The sequence below is a fragment of the Pseudorasbora parva genome, chromosome 3 (genome assembly GCF_024679245.1).
Source record: "Pseudorasbora parva isolate DD20220531a chromosome 3, ASM2467924v1, whole genome shotgun sequence".
Taxonomy (NCBI): Eukaryota; Metazoa; Chordata; class Actinopteri; order Cypriniformes; family Gobionidae; genus Pseudorasbora; species Pseudorasbora parva.
The window spans coordinates 9,123,679-9,150,792 of NC_090174.1; the positions used below are offsets into that span (position 1 = coordinate 9,123,679).

At 37.2% G+C, this 27,114-nt stretch overlaps 1 protein-coding gene across 1 annotated transcript in view; it reads right to left on the reverse strand.

The window, feature by feature from the left end:
• The window catches only part of ap2b1 (adaptor related protein complex 2 subunit beta 1), a 66,231-nt gene extending 43,678 nt beyond the window's left edge, over window positions 1-22,553 (reverse strand). Inside the window, exons 1-14 of the mRNA XM_067437763.1 lie at window positions 22,402-22,553; window positions 21,887-21,941; window positions 20,490-20,595; window positions 20,241-20,376; window positions 18,026-18,271; window positions 17,755-17,945; window positions 11,519-11,740; window positions 11,207-11,327; window positions 9,296-9,391; window positions 8,924-9,039; window positions 6,789-6,954; window positions 5,791-5,889; window positions 4,442-4,701; window positions 2,109-2,301 (exon numbers count right to left, since the gene is read on the reverse strand). Of these exons, the coding sequence (XP_067293864.1) occupies window positions 2,109-2,301; window positions 4,442-4,701; window positions 5,791-5,889; window positions 6,789-6,954; window positions 8,924-9,039; window positions 9,296-9,391; window positions 11,207-11,327; window positions 11,519-11,740; window positions 17,755-17,945; window positions 18,026-18,271; window positions 20,241-20,376; window positions 20,490-20,595; window positions 21,887-21,923 (1,989 nt within the window). The 5' untranslated portion in view covers window positions 21,924-21,941; window positions 22,402-22,553. The remainder of the gene's footprint in view (window positions 1-2,108; window positions 2,302-4,441; window positions 4,702-5,790; window positions 5,890-6,788; window positions 6,955-8,923; window positions 9,040-9,295; window positions 9,392-11,206; window positions 11,328-11,518; window positions 11,741-17,754; window positions 17,946-18,025; window positions 18,272-20,240; window positions 20,377-20,489; window positions 20,596-21,886; window positions 21,942-22,401) is intronic.
• Window positions 22,554-27,114: the final 4,561 nt, after the last annotated feature.

Sequence of the window (27,114 nt, forward strand, 5' to 3'; positions counted from 1 at the left end):
TGGGCGGCGTGCATTTGCCCTATCTCTCACGTGCTCACCCTTCCGGGAGAAGAGCCTGTACGGCCCATTCAAGGAAATTTCCGACCCGTTGACGTCAAGCGGACAAATACTGGAAAAAAACTCTCCGAAGCTTGTGAGAAACCGGAAGGAGTATTTTTGACACAGAAATACTCCATCAAACGTCCAACTTATTTTTTTTAAACTTTGTCCATGTTTAGGATGGGAATCCAAGTCTTTAACAGTGTAAAAATCTCAATATGCTTTTATATGCATATTGAATGCAAAATGATCTCGTAATTCTGAGATAATTAAGTCATTAATTCAGAAAAACAGAGTAGATTTTTTTTCTCAAGTGAATGCAATAAGCTTCCGTAGGTTTCTATGTAAAAATATAAAAAAAATTACAGTATATGATAAATACACTTGTCCGTGACCTCAAGAAGCGCGCAATCAACCGAGGTAGAGAAAGCTGTCTTTAGCGTCCCTGTTAACTTGCCCGCCCTCGCGCAGGTAACGCCGGTTCGAATCCCGCTCGGAGCGGGCCGACTAGGATTGGGGAGACCCAGTAAACGTATGGGGGATGAAAATACACTTTATTAAAAGTGAAAGGAAACAGATGCATTTTCAATAGTAGTCTAGTGTAGGACAGGCACATTTGAACTGCCTATATAGCTTGTTTTCCATTACATATACACTTAAAAAAATGCATAAATAGTCGTGATCAGCCTTCAGTTTCCAACGTTATATTCCATTCTTGGATTTGCAAGCAGTACTCAGCATTGTGTCAATAAATGATAAACGCTTGATTGGAATCACAATCACATTCCCCTTCCAGTTAAGAAGAGCTGACCTCGCTTCTGTTTCACCCAGCGATTCTTCACTTTGCCATTCACTGAGATCAAGCAGAAGCTTGTGAGATGTGGTGGCCATGGTAACGAGTGTGGTTATTGCTCAAATATGAAATTTATTGCTGCAATCATGTCAAAATGACCAGAGTGCCCTGAAACCCCTAAACCACACCTGCACCAGTAAACACACTCCCCAGCCTGAACACAAACCATCAGAAAACTAGTCAACATGAATGAAAACACTAGTCATTCTGAGAAGAGCACAGCTGTGTGGGCATCAAGGAGGACATGTTTGCAAATTTAAGCTCACTCTTAAAAGGAATATAATTAATAAACCTCTTGAAAATAAAAGGAATGACTGAAACTTAAAACTACAGATGCGCCGGTCGACCAGCTATAAATTGGAACCGGCAGGTTTTTAGTTTTATTTTGGCCAATCTCTATTCCAGACTTGCGTATAAACTGCATTGCCAAAATGTAATTTGTGTGAAATTATTAGAAAATATATACTGAATTGGGGGTGAGGGTTTATATGTACTGTATCTCTGAAGGGAACTTAGGTTTTGATGGCATTTTGATGGCATCATCAGAGTGAATTTGCATTTTCATTCAGTCCGTCTGCTGTTTTTGTTTTGTGCAGGTGTGTCCTATGTAGCATAATTTCACAAATCTAAAGTCAGAGCAGTCTGTTTTTGTTTGAAATATTGAAATTACATAAGATACAGTGATTTAAATCAAACTGCTCATGCTACACGTGTGCAGCATCTTGATTAAATTCAGTGGTTGCTCCTAATTACAGTTTTTTTCTGTTGGCCTGTTGTAGAGCAATAAACAACAAATAAATGTGCTTCAACAATAAAAAAGGGACAATTTTGCTTCTAAAATAGTTTTTTGGAGTCTGCCATGAAAAATCATGATTGGTGCACCCTACTTATAACATTTCCAGTGATTTGTTTAAAACTTAAAACTACTTCCTATTCAAAAGTAACCAACCATAGTTTCTGCTAAAATACCATAATAACTACAGAACAAGTGTACTGTAAAATCATAAACAGTTAATATGGCATAATATGACAGAATTTATATTTTTCTCGTTTATCCTATTTAATTTTTTACAGATTTAAAATACTATAGTATTACCATGGTACTCTGATGGAAAATATGGTCATCACTGTAAATTGTTTTAAGGGTTGGTGGACATTAAGATAAAAAAAAATCAAAACCACCAAGAAAACATAATTATAATTCAAGAACACGCACCAAACTGTCAAGACCACCGCCTAGGAGATCCACAGCACCCATCTGCATGGAAGACACCTGAGGCACGTTGACAGGGGGACCGAGGTCCAGGTTAAGCAGGTCTCCCAGGAGGTCACCCTGAGATGGAATAACTTGGGGTTGATCGATGGAAGCAGCCGGGCCGGCACTGACTGGACTCTCCCCGGTGTCGATACTGCAAAAGAATGATGATACACACTGAGACGTGCAACACTAAGTGAAACTAAGTGCACAAAGGATGGGACCGACAAGTCCTTTTTTCATTGTTTGATGGAGAGGACAACGTGGGTTCTGTGTGGCACTACTTTCCATGAGTCCCCCATTGTATTAGTATACTGAGACTGATTCAGAAATAAAACAAATAGCAGGGATGCCAACCCTTTTGGCCAATGACTGACCATGACTTTGTGATTTTGAGTGGTTTGTGATTATTAGATTATGGACCAGATTTACTAAATAGGGCAAATAAGTGTGATCCGTAATCCCATAAAAGCGCAGATGGGAGTAGGAATTTTTGCATGTGATCTACTGATAATGCACACATTAAAGTGCGCATATGCAGCAGCTCGTTTCCATTATGACAAACACAATCTACCAAGAGCAGAACAAATTCGTGCAGGGTCACAAAACAGCAGGGCCGATGATAATCAGGTGCGGGTAATCTTCTACCAACACAGGTGTGGAAAAATGTAAAATAACGTGGCTTCGCAAATGATAAATTTAGATAGCATCTTCCTCTGACACTCTAAATAAATGAATATGAGTGGTGAAAATGCTCTCCTTTTTACCATGCGCTCTCTGTTCTCTGCGGTTCCTCCTCCTACAGCAAATATCTCAGCCAGGTCAAGCGCTAAATGCTTTTTTTAGGTGATAAATAGTCTCAGCCTCAGGCGTCACACCCACAGACCGTTGGCTGAAAGTCTGATGCATTAAAGCCTGCCTGGGACACACCAAGCAGACATCAAAGAATTAGCGGTGACGAAACTGACTGTGCGTCTTGGCCAAAAACAATGATTGAACACACCAAAAAACTAAAGGCGACTATCAACTAGCATGTGCGTTCTGTTCTTGCCTGTGAGTAAATATCTGTCTATATCAGCATTCAAAAAGGGAATGCTAGCAGCTAGCAGCGCTAGCTTATAATTTTTTATATAAATCGCATTGATCACTTTCTTCAGATTATAGAAGCCTTCTGTCTGTATTGTCTTGACTAATCTGCTCGCTTTCGCTTTTTGCTTCGTGTTGGCTCGTTGGTTGACCCGAACAGCCAATCAGAATTCTCTCTCTCAACGACGGCCCAACACCGATTTTACATGCTGAATCGGCCCCGAAAAAAACAACGGCATCTGACTAGAGCCAACGGTGCAGCACACACCGAAAAAAAACTTGGTCGACCATCACTCAAAAACAGCCAGACAGCCAATATCCGGCTTGGTGTGTCCCGGCATTAAGGTACAGAAAGTTGGCCAGTCCATTATCAAAGCGGGATACCGACTTTTCATTATTATTCCTTTAAACATAACCCAGAACAAAACTAACTGTGATTGGTTACTTAACATGCCAGTCAGATGGCCTCTTGGGCGTCGCTTGGTCAATGAAAGCTATGATGGATTCCAGACCCTCTGCCGTCAGTATGAAGGTCTAGCTACGCAAGACTAGGCGTTAAACAATGTAATGCAAATACCAGTAAACAGACTATGTTAAAACAATAATAAATCACGTTGCATGATTTAAAAACTCCTCCCATGAAATTTGCATATGAAAGGTAAACTGTAGGAGAGCATATGCAATAAGGTCAGCTGCAAAAAACAAGAGTCCCCATGCTTTCCATCACTAATTTATCACTGCATGTCTTTAAAAATCCCGACAGTAGTTAGCCTGACGTAGTAAAGGTGTATGCATATACAAACAAGTTTTCCGTTTAGTAAACAAATTCAACCAAAGCGCTCTTTGGTGACGTGGATTTTTACGTTACTGTTGATGATCTGTCCATCATCCTATAAAGCCAACCCTGACAATTTGATCACTCTGAACAGCTCTGTTTCAAGCATAGCTGCTGCACAAAGGATCAAGTCCAGACCGAACTCCCGAACTCAAATGTTGTGGGCTAAATGTCTAAGTTCAGCTGGCATCCAGGTTAGACAGTAGTTGTTTAAAGCCAAAAATGGGTTTGCACTGATGAGATATGTTAGTAAATCTGGTCCAAATACTTTTTCAACCATATTACAGCGCTCACACTTACATGGAGCAATTTCTAGACAGCCAATTAAATATTTAAGAGGTTTAGCGAGATCTTGTTTTAGCCATCTTAGTACCTGCCGTGCTGGATGGGCAGATGTTTGCGGTGAATGCCGTGGCTTCCTTCCACAAAGGCATTGGGGGGTTTGTGGTAGACGGAGGCCAGCGAGCCGATGTGGCAGATGAGCTCGTCCAACAGGGTAGGCTCAATCAGGTCCGTCTCCTCTGAGATCAGAGGCTTCTCAGACAGCACGACCTCTTTAGCCGTCACAGGGTCGGTGGACAGCAGACGCCAGTAGATGTAGCCACGATCACGCAAGTCAGGGTTATCTGAGTCCTGAAATGGAGAACGAGACCAGGTTGAAAGGAGAGTAAATGGGACACTGACAGCCAGATGCTGAGCTCCTTCTGAGATGTGACACTATGATGGAATATTTGTTATGATGTGAATTGCAAACGTGTGTGTGCTGATGCAGATACATTATATGCAATGAGCATAAGTTTTCAATTGTCAATTGTCTTTCATTATAAATAAGATTTGAAAGCATGTTTTATATATATAACTGCATATTTATAATGTGGTGGACTAAAGGCCTAACAAATATATCTGACATTTTCAGAAGGAAATAGGGATGTGCCTCACAACTAACCAATTAGACGACTAATATTAAGAAACCACTAGAAGATAAGAAGTCAAAAAGCTGTCTGTATAAGTGATCGTATCAGCCAATACTTTTTCCAGTGATCGGACACAGGTGATCGGCCCCAAAAATCCTGATCGGAGAACCCTTATCAGGTGTTTTCTATGTAAAGCATTTTGAATTGCCATTAGGTATGAAATGTGCTATTATTGCTATACGAATAAACTTGCCTTGCGCCCGGTTTTAGCCCCAAGTTTGACTCGCTGATAGGTTTGTGAAATCGACGGCAAATGCCCGAAATCATAGGCAAATTGGTGCTTGTGCACGTGAGGGGACAAACACGCAGTGTGAATGATCAAAAACGCAATCACAGAGACACCCGCGAGATATTCGGCATGCTTAACATCAGGACCTGTCTGCGATTCAAACTCCTACTGTGTGAAATGTGCTCTGACAGAAAATTACATCACCAATGACGACAGACAGTGAGAGAGCAAGACACGTGTGATCTCACATTGTTTCCTTATCGCTTCTCACGTGTGTGTGGTTGTGAAACAAAGTTTGCGGACAGGACAGAGCTGTCGGGGATTCTGTCTCTTGTACAGTTATGCAATGTGAAACCCCCTGTCACCGATCCATTTTGCAGTATGAAAACAGCAGCAACTTAACGCCGGCCCAGATGCATGAAAAGAACAGTAATCCGACGAGTTTAAAAATCGTGCAGTCTGAACTAGGCATTATTTTTAGTGTAACACAATGGTTTGTAATGCTCAAGCACATCTCACCTGAGTGGCCAGACTGAGCACTTGCTGAACCAGCTCTTGAGTCTCTGAAGGCTTCTTCAGGAACAGCTTCACTATGGCTGTCAGGAGAGTCAACTGGACCTGAAAGCAACAATGCAGTCGAATAAGGTGAAGTCCCTGCTTTTAAAGAAACTATTTGCTATAACTGTAAACGAAACAAAACTCTAAATGAAACTAAGAAAAACAAAGCACAAAACAAAACACAAACAATCCCACATACACATTAACCTATGTAACACATTAACTATGTGTATCCCACAATACACATAGTTTTTTTTCTCTCTCCAGAAAACAAGCTTAACTTAACATCACATGTACCCTGAACTCTAGTTAACCTAAAACTTGCTTTCTTGAGGTATGCAATTTCCAAAAAATGCAGTCTGGAGTAAGTTCAGCCAACCCGGAGTATAAAACTCAAGAGTTAACGGTGAGTCAGAGTTATCCAGGTGCACCATAGAAATGATTGCTCAGAAAAAGTGTGCTATTGTTGGCAGTTGTGCTATTTATTATTGTTATCTTATCTTTTAATCTTCAATCCGTCCCAGTTCATTATTTCTTTTATTACTGAGAACAAGAATTATATTGTTTATGAGAATTCATATTGTTTATTATAAATTAAAGGAAGATTGATTGAACAGATTTGCAAAGATAACATGGCCTTATAAGTAAACAAATTTAGCCATTTATATACATACTGTTGCAGAAAAACAACATTTTTAATGCAGATCCACACTGTGCAAGATGAGAATAAATGAAATAAATAAGCATTACTTTATGTTATAATAGTGCTTTATAATTTAAAAAAGTCAACTAACCCTGGAACATAAACTGCTCCAGAACAAAAGTTGCTATGGCTTCTTACATACCCTCAAAGCCATCTCAGGTTTTGGAACTGAAAGTTGAGGTTATCCGCTTACTCTGAGCATAACCTGTTTCTAGATTACCCCCCCTGATTACAGTCTAAAACAATAATGTCAAACCTGAGTGCTTTCATCATGGAAGCCCTCCAGGAAACTCTCCAGGAGCTCATCAGCATTGTCGATACGCTCTGCATATTCGCCCACAATCCAGATCATGGCTGCTCGAGCGTCGGGCTCATCCAGAGAGTCCAGGTTTTCACACAGAGTGGCAATTATGCTTTCATATCTGTGCAGACAACAGAGAGGTGATTCAGCAAGCAACTAGTTACATTCTCTTTCATTCTACAAGGACCTTTTTTGTTTTTTTAAAAGACAAACTGATATATACTCTGTTCCAAAATCTGGTATGTTTTAGTATTGTGTACACAGCATTTTAAGGATCACAGGTGTTTTTTATACATAGAGGCTGTTCCAAAATGTAGGTTATTTAATAATGCTGAGATACCTCATTTTAGTCTTATTCTAAAGGCCTCGATATACTTCAAGTGAAATCGAAGAAGGAACTGATGTGATGTAATTTCGAACAAAAAATTAGTTAGCTAGCTAACTTTCCTCGAAAGTTCTCTATGGCTAGTAAACACCTTTGTACTACTATTGGTCCATGACGAGGTAGGCTTGAACAGAGGCACTGCCTAATTTGACATGGAAATCATTTCTGGTTAATTTGTCCTGCTCAGTCCATCGAGGTCAGATGCGTGGGAGTGAAAACATGAACAAACTGGAGAGCAGCTTTATAAAAGTATAGAAAATGAAGTTTTTTTCATGTTTAAAGGAACACTCCAGTGTTTTTAGAAATAGGGCTTATTCAACTTCTTTTTTGTCTCAGTGCATGCATTGTTTTAGTTTGGCAGGGTCGCCACTAGCTTAGCTTAGCATAATGAATGGAATGAATGTTGTCAGCTAGCATGTCCCAAGTAAGTGATCCCAAAATATAAATAAATAAATAAATTACTTCTTGTGGCCTGCATATTCACAACAAGGACAAATAACGATGCAGATTAAGACTAGGTGATTTCCTAGGCAGATATTGATTTGGGATATTATGGGGAAGCACAGGCGGAGCACTGCTACTTTGGCGAAGAGATATCACGCAACACATTGCCAACGGTCAACAGCCGGAGGACGTGAGGATGAGAACCGTGATATATTTTTGGTTACAAAGCGAAATGTAAAAGCGCCTATTTGTAATTTGAGTTGATTTTGCCATTGCATTGTTTTGTTGTTGTGTTTTTCATTTAAGAATAATAGGCTAATGAACCCACAATTCAAGCAACCCGGCCCTGAATTGGCGCTAATTCTAAACCGAAAGTAAAATGCGCACAGCCACACTGTATTTCGTTTACGGCCGCTCAGTGCACAAGCACTGCAAAGCGATGGTGAGGAGCATTTTTCTTGACCGTCACATCCCTAATGGCTAAAAAAGGCTGATACATTTTGATTCTATTATTCTTTTCTTTTTTCCACAATGTCAAACCAACGCAGTTTAACCCAAAATGCAAGCTTGGGCATGCGCTGCTTCCATTTAAGATCATGAAAGTTGTGCGCTCTAGACAGAGAATACTCCATTGCAGAGAATCCTTAGGCTAAGAAGCAGCAAATATATTGATTAAGTATAATGAGGTTGGGTTCCTATTCAACTGCCCATTCTATTAAAAACAACTAGACTATAAAATTATATTTTATATATATATATATATATATATATATATATATATATATATATATATATATATATATATATAAAAAACACAATTTTTTTTTTTTGATTGATGCTATATTTGTCGGTCAGGTGTGAAAAAATAAAAAAAACTAATATTCGAATCCTAAAATTGAAAAAGGAATACCAACCCACCAAATTAATATATTTAAATATTCTGGTTCAGCCCTAGCGCAGCACATATTTACATACTCATCTAATCGTTGCTCTCCGCTGTGTGGGTGGTGTCGGATATTCGCTAACAGTAAGCTTGGTCACGAACTTCGTTTTACCCTTAAGCGAAGAACGAAAAATAACTTGTTGTAAGTATACTGGGGCCTTAAGGCACGTATTCTTTACAGAGAAGAAAAATCCCAGAATGCATTGTGATTGTGCAGAAGCTCAGTTTTTTTTTTTTTATGAAAGTGCTGGAGGAGACCAGAAAAACAGTGATTTCATTCTACCAATAAAATTGTTCAGAGGAGAGTTATGGACTGACTTGTTGGGGTATTTGCGGAAGATGTCCCTGATGACCACAATGGCCTCCTGCACAACATAATTGACTTTGGTCTGGATGAGGTCCAGCAGGGTGCTAACACAACGCTCAGCTGATTGCTATACACACAGATATGAGAGAAAACTTAGTCACAGCTATAAACGACAATGACAATGATAAAACTCATCAAAGCACTTTGAACACAATATGCAGTGAAATAAAATCAATAAAGATTGCTTGTGCTTAGGAAATTTGAATAAATATTTTTTATGTTATATATTCAAAAAACAATCTCTATAGCCAAGATTTATCAGACATTACTATAGGGAATAAACAATGCAAGCATTTAGCGATGAATAACGAAGCAAGAATTACCTCCACTTTGATGGCACAGCGGCCGATGGCTCGAACGGCTTTACGAACAAAGTCTACATCCACCTCCGTGGCATACTCCTTCAGTTCAGCCAGAACCTTCAAACATCAACATCATTTTAAGTGGATTTCTATAGAAACTGAATGTGAAAGGCTGAATGACCTCCACAAGAGAAAGAACAGGGAATCGATAACTCATAAAGTTATAAGCTCAAGGGGGAAGAGTGAGAAAAGTCGGATGTAAACGTCTTAGAAACAGACATATTTACAGTGGAAAAGACTAAATGAAGGGCTTAACATTAACATCTGCCAAAAGCTTTTCAGCAGAAAAGGATTTCAGCAGTGGTGTGTAATGCAGTCACTCCTACAAGCTACTTTGGCGAGTTGAATTTTATATATATTACATACATTTTTAAATTTTAGTCTTTTAAATAGGCATAATAATAAACTAAGCGCAATGTAGTGTTTTGTCAAAAAAGTCTATTTTCGATACATAGATAGATACTAAAATATCTGGAACACTTCCAATAATAATTTTCGCAGAATAGATACATGAGACCAGCTCTGCTTTCCCTCACCTCTCAGAAAGCGAGCTGACACAAAAACCCGTCTCTCCTCTCTCACTTGTTTCCTTTGCTTTGGATGAATATTGTTGCTGTTACAGGGCTTGAATTTCAGTGCATTTTTTGCACATATTGCCTATAATTTGGCTCACCCCCCACAGATTTTGTGCTCAAACCCAAAGCCACCTCTCAGTACTAAATTGAGTAGTTTTCCGCTGCTTATTGTGCTTATACAGTCAAATACACACAAAATAATGTAAAAATGCCAGTTTCAGCAAGCGTTTACATAAACAGTCAGTTATGTTTTAATTGAACAGTTGAGAAAGAAAACGCGTGTAACAGTATAATGGATCTGTGTGTCGGGTCTTAAAGTGACAGCAGCCAAATTATGAGATAATATTAAAAATATCTATATGGCAGTTAATGTGTGTGGCTAGTAACTTTGGAAAACCACTTGCCACAGTGGCTGGTGAGCAAAAAAGTTAATGTCAAACCCTGGACATAATACAAATAGGTGTATGTATTGCAATGGAATGCAAAGAAGCAATTTTGTCAGATGCAGTGTAATTACAGCTGTCATTTTATGCCAGGCAGCTCAAACCTCAATAAGCTTCAGCATGTGTTTTAGTTAAACACAATGACAAAGCGCCACTGAATAGAAAGTGTAAGAAACCCTCTTCCTTTTAGCCACGCTTTTAAGCAATATGTAATTAGAGACAAATTGACGATGTAGCTCTACTGAAAGTTAATTTGTTATCTTTGCAACACAAATTGCGCAATCAATTAAGAAATTAAACTGCAAAATAAAAAAGGAACATATTTAGGTCTTTCATATTCGAACATAAAGGACAAAATCAAATAGAAGCCCAACAGCAAATCACTTAATATTACAGTGTTATGTAACATTCAGCTGAACATTTACTTTTTCATTTGAAGTAAAGTGCTGATATATTTCCCAGTTTATACAATCTACATCTCAAGGGAATGCTCCATTTTTTTCCCTAACATCACAAGAAACGTATGACTCTGTGATTTAGCATATTTGAAAGTGAGAGTGCGATCTCTACACTTACATAAGTGACAGTGAAAATAATTGAAAATAATGATGTAATTAATTCAGCTTTAATTTGTTGCAGAATAACCTCTATTATTTGAACTTTTAAGGCTCTGGATAAGCTGACCATCTCTGCCTACTAATGAGAGAAACAGACTACAAGTGGCATCTCTTATTTCAGACTATAACAGACAAAAATGATGTCCTACACTGTTTTTATTATTGAATATCATGTTCTCAGAAACATTCTCTAAGTAAAACATACTGACTTGAAAAACGAATAGTTAAAACAAATACCTGGGCAATGTTGGCATGAGAGGCCAGGCGGATCATAATGTCCAGTTTCTCCAGCTTGACGTAGATGGGGTCATTATACTTGACAAAGAACACTTTGATCTCTTGCTTCAAGATCTCAGGCCTGCAGGTAGAGCGATAACTGTCTTAGTCTCAGTCAAAACGTTCAGAATTGCCAAGCAAACAGACAATACTGCCATCTAGTGACTGAATTTAGACATCTAAGTCAGAGACTGAGTGATTAGCACATTACAAACTCTTAAACTAGTGCCACAGAAAACAAAAAGACCTGAAAAATGAGGACAGTAGTCTAACCGTTTCTGCACAATAAGGTTAATGTTCCTGAGGGCCACATATTGGACCTCTGGTTCCCCAGACAACAGCGTGACGAGGGGAGGTGAGAGTTTCTTCAGAAGAGTGTTGTAGTAATCTGAGTCTTTGGGCAGGAGCTCCAGAAACTTCATCAGCACCTTCACCGCCGACAGCACCACAGCTGAGTTAGCATGAGAGAGACGTGGAGTCACACGCTCACAGATACTAAAAGAGACAGGAAGAGGGGGTTATGATTGATAGGTTTTTCATCCTTAATAATTCTGGTACTCTTCAAATGAGGTTTTTCAAATTTGTATTAGGAATATGTTGATTATAAACTTTCCCCGTACACATTAGCATGTTTTTGACAACACATAGCAAAAATTAATATAAAGTATGGATCCATCCAAGGATCTGTCCTAGGCGCTACTTTATTTAGTCTTTATGTTACTTTCATTTGATATTCAGAAAACACATAATGTATTTTATTCCTGTACTGGTAGTAGAACACTTGCACATTTTCACAAAGCTATTTCAGCCCTAGAGACAATATTGATGTGGGCTTGAGGGCAAACATTCAGAAAGAGAATGATGAAATACCTTGGTTTGATTAAGGCTATGTTTACAACAATGTACTAACAGGGTATCTGCAGGTTTCACCAAGTCAAATTTAAGACTTTTTAAGACCTTTTTAAGACCATTATGAATAAAATTTAAGACCTATATCACGCAATAAAAAAACATGCATATGAAATGCAGAATCACTCAATTTGGCTACTTAAAATTATATTATTTAATTTATTTAAATTGAACAAAGTATTAGTAAACGTATTATTCATAGCTCAATCCCACCAGGATAAGCGCATATATATATATATATATATATATATATATATATATATATATATATATATATATATAAAAAATTAGTTTTTATTTTGTGGTGGTCACTTTCATAGATTTGCAAACATTTTTATTTTTTTAAATAATTAGGATGCAACATTAACCATATTATTATGTTAGATGCACAATAGTCACACATGGCAATAAAACTGACAAAATGCATGAATCTTGTTTTGTTATTATCAAAAAAGGCTGGTTCAGTTGTGTGCGATCTATCTTTAATAACACGTTCGCTTGGGGTGGGAACGTAAACCACAGCAATAATTGCTTAATATAAGTAAAACGTTTTCAAGTGATTACGTAATCAAGTAATCGGTCAGTAATAAAACCTATACTTATAAACAAATGACAATAGGACAAATAAATACAACATAAAGATGCATATCTACAAAGAGGAGCACGCCACCGTTTTTAGAAATAGGGTTTATTCAACTTCTTTAGACATTTAGATATGTGGGCAAATGCATGTCTCAGTGCATGCATTGTTTTAGTTTGGCAGGGTCGCCGCTAGCTTAGCTTAAAATGCATTTCCCCACATATCTAAATGTAGCAAAGTACCAAAGTAGAATAAGCCCCATTTCTAAAAAAGTTGGAGTGTTTCTTTAAGTGTAAGTGCTGTTTCGCCGTTTGTGTTGTTGTTAAGCTATATTAGTTTGCTTTCACTTTGAGAACATACTAATGCGCAGATCCAGTGCTTACTGACACGTCCCAAACTTTTTAACTCAAATCAGGATATAGACATATGCATAATGTGTATATTTGATCGTTCAAGAGTAACCTTAGGGTAATGAGCATAGAAATAACACATTCAATACACTCGCGCCAGCGCTGACACGCAGCAAACACAGCCTGACATCTGAGTTCGGAGTTTACATCACTGTTATTAACTCTTTTAGTGCAATCGGGTATATTATACTTTTATTTGGTCATTAAGCAAGATGGTGAGAAAGATTCGCCTTCGCGTTCACGATCGCGGAACTGCAAGAACCGTCAGACTCAGCTGAAGAATAAAATCCGTTTTATACGTCTGTGAGGTACGATCAGAAAGAGGCTCGTGCCAAACACACGAAAGCTGATTGGCTGCAATACACGTGGCATGCTTGTCTAATTTGTAGTTGTAATAGAGCGAACAATAGTTGGTCTAGCGAAAGAAAGAACTACAAACACCACAGAACAAACACACGCACACACACACACACACACACGTGCGCGCGTGCTGCGGGAGGCGAGAGCATTTCAATGAGGTAGCGTTACATGGACGCAGGAAAATTAAGACCTGTTAAACATTATTTAAGACCTAGAACGCAGTGCTTCCGCGAATTTAAGACTTTTTAAGGCCTTATATTTTGATTTTGAAATTTAATACTTTTAAGACTTTTTAAGACTCCGCGGGGACCCTGACTAAAAACTGTAAAGTTTTTTTGTGTTTTTGCGTAAAAATCATCCCTGTTCACAAGGATCCACGAAAATAACTAAAAGGGCTGTATTAAGCTGCCAGGACTGAACACGTAATACCCATGTGCATGATGCCACCGTTTTCACAAATTCACATTGTTTGTAGTGTACACTGAGACTGAGAATGGTATTATTTTAAAAACTTGCATTGCAACTTGCTTTCATACCATCAAAACACCACTGTCATGTAAATTAACCGGTTTAACTGACAATGGTGTTGTGTAAACGCCACTAAATCCAAGCTTGCATTAAAGGTGCACTGTGTAAATTTTAGCGACATCTAGCCGTGAGTTTCGAATTTTAACTACTCACTGCTCAACCCTCCCTTTCGAAGCACATAGAGAAGCTGCGGTGGCTGACACAGGACAAAGATGTCTTCATCTGAGACAACAGGGAGTAGTTAGCGCTCTGTAGAGCAGTCTGTCCGTTTAGCACTACTGTAGAAACATGGTGACGTAAAATGGCGATTTTACTGTAAAGGGGATTCGCAGTGTATGTAGATAGAAATGTCTCATTCTACGGTAAAAAAAAAACATAGTTTATTATGTGAGGTCTTTATACACCACTGAAAAAAATAGTTATCTATATTATATTGCATTTCTGTCAATAGATCCTCATAAATATTACACACTGCGCCTTTAAAAACCAAACCAGATCAAATAAACAGTTTGATCTTCCTATGAAAATCTTGTGAAATCTATGCAGCAATTCATTAGCACTTTACATGGCCTGTATTGCACTATTATGCATGCTGGACTGGTATATAAATTACATATGAATTCTATGAATGGAATCAAACAAGTGTTAGACCTAAACAGAAAAAGCAAGCCTTCATTTCCTCTCAGAGGTTTATTTCTTAATAAATACCATGTAAATAAAAAGTCGAATATCATCCTAAAATAGAGCTGTGATGAAATTAAATGAATAGTAATATACAACTCACTCTGAAGCAGTACTAATTAATTGTATTGCTCTTCTATTATCAAACAAAAAATAAATTAAAATGTTATCATATGCCTGGTGTATATAATTAATCTTGTTTCTCTTAGCAGTGTGAACAGGTCACAGCAGCGCCGAGCGAACGCACAGAGTAACATCATCATTTTAAACACACTTAAATGTATCTTAATATGATTAACAGAGCTGCTTTACCTTATATTCATGAAAAGCGGAAATAGTGCGCGTGCCCGGCGACTGCGTCCCGTCCCGTCATAATAAAAGTCCCGGTGCTCGTGAGGCGGGTATTTGTATAACAATCGCTCCAGCGGCCGTGCTCAGCTCCACAACACTCGGTCCTGCTCTGCTTTACACTACAGTAACGTTGATAACCGCATCTATGAACATGATTTCTGGCCGAGTCCTATTTTCCACCGGCTGTGAGGTGAAGACCACATGTCCCAAGATACTGCACTCACACTTGGCGCCATCAAACTACGCCTTTGTTTAGAATTGGCGCCCTCCAGTGGACGGAAAGTTGCATAGTGCACCTTTAAGCCTAGCCTTAAATTTACATGGCCATTTCAACCAGATTAACAAAAATCAGCTTTCTCTGGATTTAGTCATGTCCATATTTTAATAAAATGATTTTTTTTAACTCATCATTTTGTAATGAATATGATTTCAGTTCTACTTTCTGAGTATGGATTATCATATACAGTAAAAGACAAGAAGTACTGTAAAGGCAAGGCTGCCAATTTTTCAAAAAATCTTGGTTCACCACAGAAAACACTCTGCATTAGCATTTGAATGGGGTACTATTGCCTTTGATAGAATAAGTAATATTAATAGGTATAATTAATTCTGTCTATTAAGACAAAATGCATTTTATGACGCTTTGTATATAAAGTATATCCTATACACACACACACACACACACACAATTTTAAAGCACTATGTAGAGGCTATGATTTTGTCTAAATACAACTACTATTTAACTAAACATAATCAAAGCTTCGAAAACACGCAAAGAATGGGACCTTTAACAAAGTCTTTAATGCCTTTATGGGTCTTGAGAGAGGAAATTACATTGGTGTCAATGGAGGTCTTTCTGAGCCATCGGATTTCATCAGAAATATCTTAATATGTGTTCCGAAGATGAGGACTAACGGGTGTCAGTACGAATTTAGGGTAAGTAATTAATGACCGAATTTTCATTTTTGGGTGAACTAACCCTTAAAATTAAATACTCAGGAGTCATGTTAAACTCACAGCACATGCAGTGATGGAGCGCAGAAATCTGAACAGAACCGCGGTCCAAGACGCCAATCACGAGCTGCTCGGGTGAACTGTGCCCTTTGCTTGACTATTTATTTTCTAATTGTTTAGTTTAAAAGTGGACATTTCAAGTTTTCCCATGTCTGTGAGGCAAGTAGCCTGCTGAGTTTCAGTTCATTTATGAGACATGCTCCAGTTCATATGCAATGCGATCGCTCCGGCGCCTCTATCACGATTATTACCTGCTATAGTCTATTTGCTTCTTATTCATTAAATCCAGGCATTTGAAACAGTGATTAAAATTAAGATACAATTTATACAAAACTATATTCACTTTAAAAAAAAAGGCTTTCTCACAGCTTTTCACCTCAACGAGAAATCTCATCACAGTTCAGTCTCGCGAGATCTTGCGCCACTCCGAGTAAATGACGAAAGAATTTTAATTTTGGGTGATTTGTCCCTTTAAGGGTTTCATGCTGTTTTTCAGCTGGTAAAAATAAGTTAGATGGTTTAACATTGGTAAATGAATGCGACATTTAAGACAATCATGAATATCAGTATTGTAATTTTATGCCTTGACTGGCAAATAAAATCTTTATATATATATATATATATATATATATATATATATATATATATATATATATATATATATATATATATATATATATATATATATATATATATATATATATATATATTTGGGTCGTTAATTAATTACGCAAAAAAATAATAATAATAATAATTTAACCACACTTATTTTTGCACCGCGGAACGTTTTTCAATGAACGAGTTTCGACGGACCGATTATACTGGAACACCAACTAGCGCTCCGGAGTCACGACAACAACAAACCATAGTGAACATGAACGAAGAAGCTGATGAGACCGCTTTGCTTGGCCCCGTGGATGGGAAATTTGGTTTTAAAAAACGAAAGAATGGAAGCGTCGACAAGAGCATGGTTGTGTGCAAGCTATACAACAAGGAATTTGCGTATCACCGCAGCACATCGAGCCTCAAATATCACAAATATGCTTTTGCTAAACTTAATGGCAAACATTGCACTGGTCTGCTGGACTGAAATCAATAAACAATATTTTGTTGATTAAGCTTATGTATTCAGTCATTATTCAATGGTATACTAAAAATGCATGTGAAAAATTACTTCTCATTGTTCTCAGGTCAAATATTTATATGCAATTAAAATGCGATTAATTTCGGTTAATTAATTACAAAGCCTCTAATTAATTAGATTAATTTTTTTTAATCGAGTCCCGGCCCTAATATATATATATTTTATTTTATTTATTTATTTTAATAGTGAAGAATTACAATAGTAATTTCATATATCGTTTTTATTTAGTCTTTTATATATATATATATATATATATATATATATATATATATATATATATATATATATATATATATATATATATATATATATATATATATATATATATATATATATATATATATATGTATATATGTATGATTATGATTATATGATTACTATGATTATAGTCAAATTGATAGCCTATAACCACACCTTTCTGGCCAAATTTTGCATGCTTACAAACATTTTTTTTTTTGGAAACTTCATTCACGCTCCTTAATCTCCATACACATAGAGATAAAGAAACCTAATAGGATCATTATTCCCTCACCTCTGGGCCTCACGCTCGTCTTTGGGGTTGTAGTTGGAGAGGCAGTCCAGGATAAAGATCTGGCCCCACTCAGTGCACTCGTTAAGGGCCGTCAGGAGCTTATTGATGTTCTGGGGATTCAGGTCCAGAAGGTTGCTGTTGGGGTGAGACTCGCTGATCTCAGACAGAGCAGCAACTGCATTTGCCACAACCTATGAGAAATTCAAATATTAGTAAAATACTGTGAATGTGCAGGTATGCATTCAGTGAAATTAGATCAAAAGTATGCAACCATGGGGTTGGAGTCAGCGATCAGGTCCCTGAGAGAATCCAGGAAGCCCTGGTCCTCCACCATCTGGGCGTTGATGTCATGAAGTTTGGCCACACACACTGCGGCGGTCTTCCTCACATAGGGGTCTTCATCCTTCAGACACTTTCGCAGAGGCTCGCACAAGTACTCAGTGATCTTATCCACACGAATGCAGCCCATTGTACGAACAGCCAGAGCTCGGATCAGTGGGTTTGGATCCTCGCAGTCCTAAAAAGGAAAGATAAACTTCAGACAATCTGTTGGAATTTCATAAACACTAGATAGTTTATGAAAAAAATCAAACACATGATTTTTTTTACGCTATTTAAAACATGCGCACAGCGCATTAGTTCAGCTGCATTTCCTTTCCCTGCTCTCCCTCCATCTCTTGCGCGTCTCTCTCACACTCATTCTCACACTCACTACTATCCCACCCACACACACACACACACACACACACACACACAGTCTGGTGCGCTATCTTTCTGGGGACTCACCATAGACGTAATGGTTTTTATACTGTACAAACCATATATTCTGTCCCCCTACACTGCCCCTGCCCCTAAACCTACCTATCACAGGAAACTTTCTGCATTTTTACATTTTCAAAATAACTCATTATGTATGATTTATAAGCTTTTGTACCCATGGGGACCTCAATTTAGGTCCCCACAGTGACAGTCCCCATGAGTCTGTGTGCATTCAGGTTGAAGTCCCCACCAGGCTAGAAAAACATGTACACACACACACACACACACACACTCGGTGTGTTGCATTCGACCGTAACTCAGGGTTGCCAACTCTCACACATGTCGTGAGACACACACGTTCAGGCTCTGTCTCACCGTTTCACTCTGCCCAAGAAAATCCATATTGTTTTTGAAAATATGTTTTTTAATACGAAATTCAGACAACATAAAGCGTTTTGGCACACTTAGTGTGGCATAACGGTTAAAACCAGAGCAGTTGAATAACAGAGTTGCGATATGCTTTCATCTCGCAGCAGGACATGGTCACGTGATCACGGCGTTCTCAATAGTTCTAAACAAACCAGCGCTGTGTCAATCATTACATTTGAACAGACAACAGCTTCACTATAAATGTATTTGCAGCAATTTTTGGTAAATAGTACAGCATAGTGTGCATTGATTACTACATCAACCACACTTACAGTATCATTTTATTATGAAGATCGATGGCAACATTGTTAACATTAATATTATGCTTTTCTTGTATTTAGCCTTGAGTTTTTCCTTACTATCATGGTCAAATGTGACTGTACGCCTTAACTATTTTTTTATTAAATAAATGTTCTTTTAATTTAGTTATTTATTGAATATTTTGAGGTACTTTTGAGATCTTTTGGTACAAAATACTATTTGTCCAATAATTATGGTCCATTTATGATCACTTAAAATATTTTTCTTCTAATATTTATATTATTTATATTAAAATTAGTGTAGTAATTAAGTAAGTAGTAATCTCTTTTTTAATTTTACCACAAATGTTATAATGGTATGGTTGTTTCCACAAAAATGAAGCAGCACCATGAGCAGCAAAACTTTCAAACACTGATAATAATCATAAATGTTTGCTGAGCATCAAATCCTCATGAGAATGATTAGTGACACTGAAGGCGTAATGATGATAAATTCAGCTTTGATCACATAAATAAATTGCACTTTATTATATATTAAAGAGTTATTCTGATTTACATCAGAATAATATTTCACTGTATTACATTTTTTACTGCATTTTTTATTAAATAAATGCAGCCTATATATATATATAATTATTATAATTTTTTTTACATTGCATAAAATCTATGGATACTTAATGCACAAGTGTTTAAAGTAGCTACATAAACAAATCATAAAATTGGCAAAAATATTATAGATATTAGTGGTTATTGATCAGCAGTGTATTTGATATCTTACCAAATTAAAAGCTAGAAATGCGATAAATTATATCGGTCAAAAAAAATGGTATTACGACATTTCTGTCCCCCTCACTTCTGAAAAGATGGCTACGCCCCTGGTAATGGTAAATTAGTAAATTTATTTAGGGTTTATGTAAACATTCGGATTCATCAGTCAGAATGAAATCATTCAGATTGAAGCAAAAAGTGTCCATATAAACATAGCTACTGGCATCTGATCAGATTGTTCCAAATTTTACTATTAACAGAAAGTCTTACCTTTACAAAGCTGTTAACGGCCATGATGGCCATGTCAGGTTGACTCTTGGCATAGTTCATAAGGTACAGGTAAACCAGTTTCTTCAGCTCCAGGTTATCGGTCTGCATGCAGTTTACCACATCTGGAAACAAGGAACTAAAGAAACAGTGAAAAGATATTAGCTTAATTCAAATGAATTGTCTTTTATATATTGTGGGAATTTAGATATTGTCTTTGATTGTGTAATGGTGATAAATGAGCCGGTGCACCTGACATCCTTGCCCACTGTCATGGCTGCGATGACTTTCTTCACTGCCTCTTTCCTCTTCTCCTTCTTCTCATTGTTCAGCTCGGCCTTCAGCTCGAAGATTTCACCTGAAACAAGAGAGTAACATGATTAGTGGTCATCTGATCTGAGGTTTTCAAAAGCTAATGCTGATACAACTTCAACAGAACACAACAGAAGCATTAAAGTTCCCGATTATGCTTTTTTGGATATTACCATTCACGCAGTGTGCTATATAACTGTTTGTGAATGTAAAAGGTCTGCAACGTTTCAAATATCAAAGTGCACAATAAATCGTGTTATGTCTTTCAAAAGAACCGATTCTAAACTGCATAAAAATGCAGTCTACAATAATTGCAGCCTTCTTTCCCATTTGAACCTACACAGGTTTGTAAAAAAATTGCATAACTAAAAAACAATGACAAATTTAACCCTCAAACACTGAAGATGTAGCTGAGGCCTGCAAAAGTTTGTTTTAATGTTGTTGACATGCTACGAAAGCAGATACACTTTGCATCTAGTTCCAAAGGATAAGGGCTTGTGCTCAAATATGGTTTTTATATGGTAAAACTGCAGCCATATCACTGTGCTGAGGAACCTCAGGAGCTGAAATTCAGATATGGTAATGGCCATTTTATTTCCAAAAAGTGTTGTAAGTGACCAATCACAACTAACTGGTCCATCCGGCCAATCAGAGCAGAGGAAGCTCTTAAAAAAGGAGGGGTTTAGAAAGACCGGTTCCTTGGTCAAACCGTTTCAGACACTGTGAGAAAAGAAGCGAGATGGCAATATATATTTAGACCTTGGATGCATGTAAACCTGTTGGAGACCACCGAAACAAAAATAGGGGCACTTTAAATTCACAATTATTTTACACACTAGTTGAAAATGAATTAGTGCTGTCAAATAGATTAATCGCACCTAAAATAAAGGTTTGTGTTCACATAATATATTGTGTGTGTACTGTGTATAATTATTCTGTATGTTTGAACACACACACACACACACACACACACACACACACGCACACTTATTTAAGAAAACTATGTATATTTATAGATCAAATATTTATAATTATACATAATATACATTATATAAATATATACGTGTTCATTTATAAATACATAATAATTATACACAGTACAAACATACATAATATTTAAACACAAACCTTTATTTTGAATGTGATTCATCTATTTGACATCACTAAAATGAATAATTATTTTAGTCAAAATTAACTAAAAAATATTTGATTAATGTTTTTAAAATAGTAACATTTACATTTTAAATTTATTTTGGTGGTTTTAAAAAAACATAAATAATTTTACTTCATTCCATAACCTAAATTAAAATATTTAAGGAGATTTTAAATTTACTTGCCTTTTTTGTTGGTGGTAAAATACTTGGAGTCAGTCATTCTGACAGCTTCTCAGATCTGAAGAGAAGGAAATAAATGAAAGTAAATATCATGCACATTTTAACAATGTAACAATCAACAATAATAGAATCTAAAAATATATTTGATTGCCAACTAGCCATTTTCATTAACGGTCATGAAATTAGAAAACTGTAATTCCTGTAATTTACACAGGGAAAAATCAGGGACAGTTATGTAGACCATTCGCTACATGAACAGACAGCAACACAATAACATAACCACAGTAACAAGACATTACATAATAATGCATAAATGTCAGAAATAATATTTGCAGCTGCACCTCATAAATGTATTGACTGTTAAGTTTATTAATTGGGCGTGACCCAAAATCATCCAGCTATGCTAAGCTAGTGAAAAACCTTGGAAGCAGGATTTTATCGACTGAAAATACAGGCATCTGCCCTGTCTAAATTACAAAGCAAAAAATTGATAAAACAACAAAATCATAGATACGCACAAGGGATGTAAGAATCGAAGAGATTGGTTATTACTGGAGCTCTTCCCGGCGGGGATATGGGAGATGCGGTTTCTGCCACAGCTTGGTCGGACGCTGGAAGATGGAGCGCACCCGGAAAAACAAAATGAAGAGCGGAACCAGCAAACAAGATGTATGTGTAAGATCGGAACCACACAGATGTTACACCGGATACGACCATATGCGACGCGTAGATCTGACGTTGAACATAGATCGCCATAGAAATATAAAATACAAAATATTAAGATAATGTTATAATACTTAAAAACATAAAATACTTATTGAATTACAGTCATGCAAATTTGCGCCAAAATAGCTTTTTCCAATTTTTTAACTGTCACCCCTGGAATAAATAAAGATAAAGATGCAATAAAGATAGCTAAGTCATCAGATTTTGATAATAGACTTACCAATCTTTGTTTAAAAATAAAATTAATGATACTTTCTAAAGTAATTTTTTGGCTCAAAATCTCGGGTGAAAATGGTCATTTTACCCCCTCAAAATAGTGGATAGTGAATAGTGGCTCAGAAAAAATACATTCTTGGCATATCATTTTTGCTTTCTTCTTCATTTATGCATTTATTTTAACAGAAAAAGAAAATGTTTTAGCCAAGGACATCTGGTTGAGTTGACACGGAATGGTCCAGTACAGTTTTTGTCTGGTAGGCCTAACGCTTCCTTGGTGCTTAAGTTAACAATTTGTTAAATTTATATAGCGCTTTTATGGGTACTCAAAGTAACTCAAAACGCTTTACATAGAAGGGGAAATCTCCTCAACCACCACGATTGTGCAGCATCCACCTGGATGATGCAACGACAGCCATATTGCGGCAGAACCATAGACAGTAAAAGAAATGGACGGAGCGATCCCATTGCCTTCTACGGCGTTAAGTGATGTCAGAATAGGAGCACTCACTTCCTGATGGCTGAGCGAACTGCGCAGGCTCAGACTGAGCTTGACGACGTAGATGTGACGTGAGCCTCCTGTCTGACAGCTGTAGGTCTTCTAGTAGTTGTGGAAAGGGAAAGCTGAATCACGTTGTTTAAATATTTTCTCCCGTTGCTTTTGGCTCACTATGGGCTTCTCCCCATTCTTCCCCCTTGACTTTATCAGACTTTATGTCTCCACGTCTCCCCGACTGTCTCATAGACAGTAAAAGATTGCCTGCGAGCGTCTCCTCAGGTCTATACGGTAATTTCTCAACTGTGCGACAGAGTCGCGTTGGTTATGACGCAATCGTTAGCCTATTTTTACAAAAACAGCTTCTACGGGGCGATAGTGTAAGATACAAGGTAACGGAGCCTTTTATGCATTGTCGTGTTTCTTTATAAATAAACAATGGACAAATGGAGTCTTTAAACGTCTCAGATGTAAAGTTATTCACTGTCAAAGTGACTCAAAAATGAATGGGAGTCAATGGGATGCTAACAGCAGGTGATGGATTGGTTAGCAATGGCAGCCCCTAGGGGTGGAACGCTTTCCGAGCGCTAGATTACCCCCTTGGGCAGAACGCCCACCACACACAAGCTAATTGGTGGAGAGGAGACAGAGGGATGAAGCCAATCAGGAGAGGGGGATGGTCATGATGGACATAGGCCAATAGGCAAATTTGGTTAGGATGCTAGGGTTACACTCCTACTCTTTTTCCAAAGGACATCCTGGGATTTGTAATGACCACAGAGAGAGTCAGGACCCATTTAACGTCTCTTCAGAAGAGACGGTGCTCTTTGAAAGTAGTGTCCTCATCAATATACTCTGGGGCGTTAAGGCCCACACATACCACAGGGAATATCAGCACCCTGCTGGCCTTGCTAATACCTCTTCCAGCAGCAAATTGGTTTTCCCAGTTGGTCTCCCATCCAGGTACTGACCAGGTTCAGCCCTGCTTATCTTCAAAGGAAAACCACTCTTGGGTTACAGGGTGATAGCCTATGGCTGTTGGCTATAAATCATTCTTATTCAACACACTTAATAAGTTTTTCAGACAAAATTTGTGAAATCTCTCAGCAGTTTATTTCGCTCTTTCAGGAGTCTTCTGTAAAATAATAGTGCACTAATCCATGAAAGACTTATAATTTATAAAACTGGCCTCAGATAGCATTTCTGGGCCTCATCTGGGCCAACTATGAGACAAATGGCTCAGTTTTGGAAGCAGCAAAGGTCATATGAGGCCGTATCTGGCCCCTACACTGTGTGCTATATAGGCTATCATTACATAATATATTGAGCTTATTTGTAGTGTGTGTGTGTGTGTGTTTGTGTGTGTGTGGGGGGGGGGGTTAATTTTATAAAAATGCAAAAGTCTTTTGTCTGTATGGCTGACCATCAAAGGAAAGCCTATATGTATGGACACCAAAGAAGGTTTTTGAGACTAATTGCTCTCTGACTGACCATCAACATATCTGTGTATGTATGACCCTTTTTTGGAGGATGTAAAAATTGGCAAATAATTGAGTTTGATTTTTGGTATGATTATGCTGTTTGTGGCCTAGATGTGGCCCATGTGACCATTTTGCCACTGCCAGAATAGAGCCATATGTACCATAGTTGGCCCAGATGAGGTTAGGATATGTATGTATGCTATTGCCAGCTACACTCAAGTTGATTCATCGCCGTCATTCCAAATGGTGTGTGGGCCAGAAGAATGTGGGAGATGTGGGCCACAACTGGGCCAGATGTCTTTTTCTATCTGGGGCATCTCCTAGACAAGTCAGCTGTAGACAACTATTAAGTATTATTATGAATATAAAAAAAATATCAATAATATTTTTATAAAACATTATGTGCCGTATAGGCTATATCATTACAGAATATATTGAGCTTAATTGTAATTAAAATAATGTATCGTTTTATTAAATGCAAAAGTCTTTTGACTGTATGGTCCACCATCAAAGGAATGTATATGAATGGAGACAAAAATTGTTTTTTGGAGGATAATTGCTGTCTAAACAGTCGGCCATTAACGCTGTATATGTATGGGGACAAAAGAATGTTTTTTACACTGATTGCTGTCTCTGACTGACTATCAGGATAGTGTGTGTGTATGTATGGAGAGACCAAAAAATTTTTTGGAGGCTGTAAAAAAGTTTTTGTAAATAATTAGGTTTGATTTTTGGTGTGCACAAGTACGTTTGTAAGATGTCTGCTAAAGATCTGTTAAAGCCATCTTATAAACGTCTTATTAGAAAAGGCTTTTACATACATTCTAGATCTTTAACATCTTAAATATGGATTCTAAATTTCTATATTATCTAATAGGATAACTCAACATATTGCAGATAAGCAAACACTCTACAAAATACATCTTGCAGATGTAAATGCAGACATCAGATAGTGAATACACGTTTTAAGTGTTGACATTTTTGTTGTTGAAACATAATTATTATTATTTTTACTTGGCTTTGGTTCCGCTGTATTTATTTGTGTCTCATGCACATTTATTATTATTATTTTAATGATACATTATTTTCAGCCACAAAAAAAAATCCATTCCAACATTCTTCAGCTTCTGTAACTTTCATTGCTTCCCTTACAAAAAAAAGAAGTTTATTCAAGTGTGTTATTTTAAACTAAGAAAGTATACTTTCAGTCTGTACTTTTTATTAACTTCTCAGGAAGTATGATGTTGTTCACTTAAAGAAAACTTACAAGTATACTTGCCTAAAATGACTAGTTTACTAAGAGTAGCCTAAGCCTACTTGTGTGCACATACACCAAACGGCTCATGAAAGTGAATGAATGGCATGTTCATGGTTCGGGTTCAAAGGGGGTGTGTGATTTAGGCTAAGTGGCCCAAGATGAAGGCTCAAAAGGACTGGTGTTGGAAGGACGTCCGCAGCCCCTCACTAGGATACAGCCTTCTGTTTGAGAAGCACCTCATTTAGATTTTATTTTCAAGAAAACAAGAAAAACTTGTCATTTTACTAATCTAGTATATGCATCTTAATTTAAGAATTATTAGATATTTAGAATAGAAACAAGACCAAAAAAGTAAGAAGAACATTTTTTGCAGTGCTTTGGGTTAGTTCTCCCAAAAATGTAATTGATGTCATAAATGATGATATGCAGTCTATGCCCACTATACTGTCCATGTCCAGAAAGGGAATAAAAACATCATCACAGTAGTCCATATGACATCAGTTAATTAGAATCTCTTGAAGCATCGAAAATACATTTTGGTCCAAAAATAACAAAAAGTACAACTTTATTCAGCATTATCTTCTCTTCCGTTTTCCTCAAGAAAAGATTCAAACGGCCATGAATCAATGAATCGATCAATGATTCAGATCGCCAATGTCAAGTGATTTGAACAGTTTGGATCGTGTGTCAAACTGCTGAAATCACGTGACATTGGCGATCCGCATCATTGATCGATTCATTGATTCATGGCCGTTTGAATCTTTTTTTTTTTTGAGGAAAATGGAAGAGAAGATAATGCTGAATAAAGTCGTACTTTTTGTTATTGACTCATATATATTCCCAATAGTTAAACATGCCACTATTTTGGTAAAACATGAAAAAAACGTGTACCTTTTTTTTGTGCAAAAATTATGAAGGCAAAATTGTACTGGATTACAGGAATGAACCAGCTGTCAAAACATTATTTGTTGGTGTCAATAAACTTAAACTGCAAATCGGCATTAAAGGTATAGTTCACCTGACAATAAAAATTCTGTCATCATTGCTATGGAAG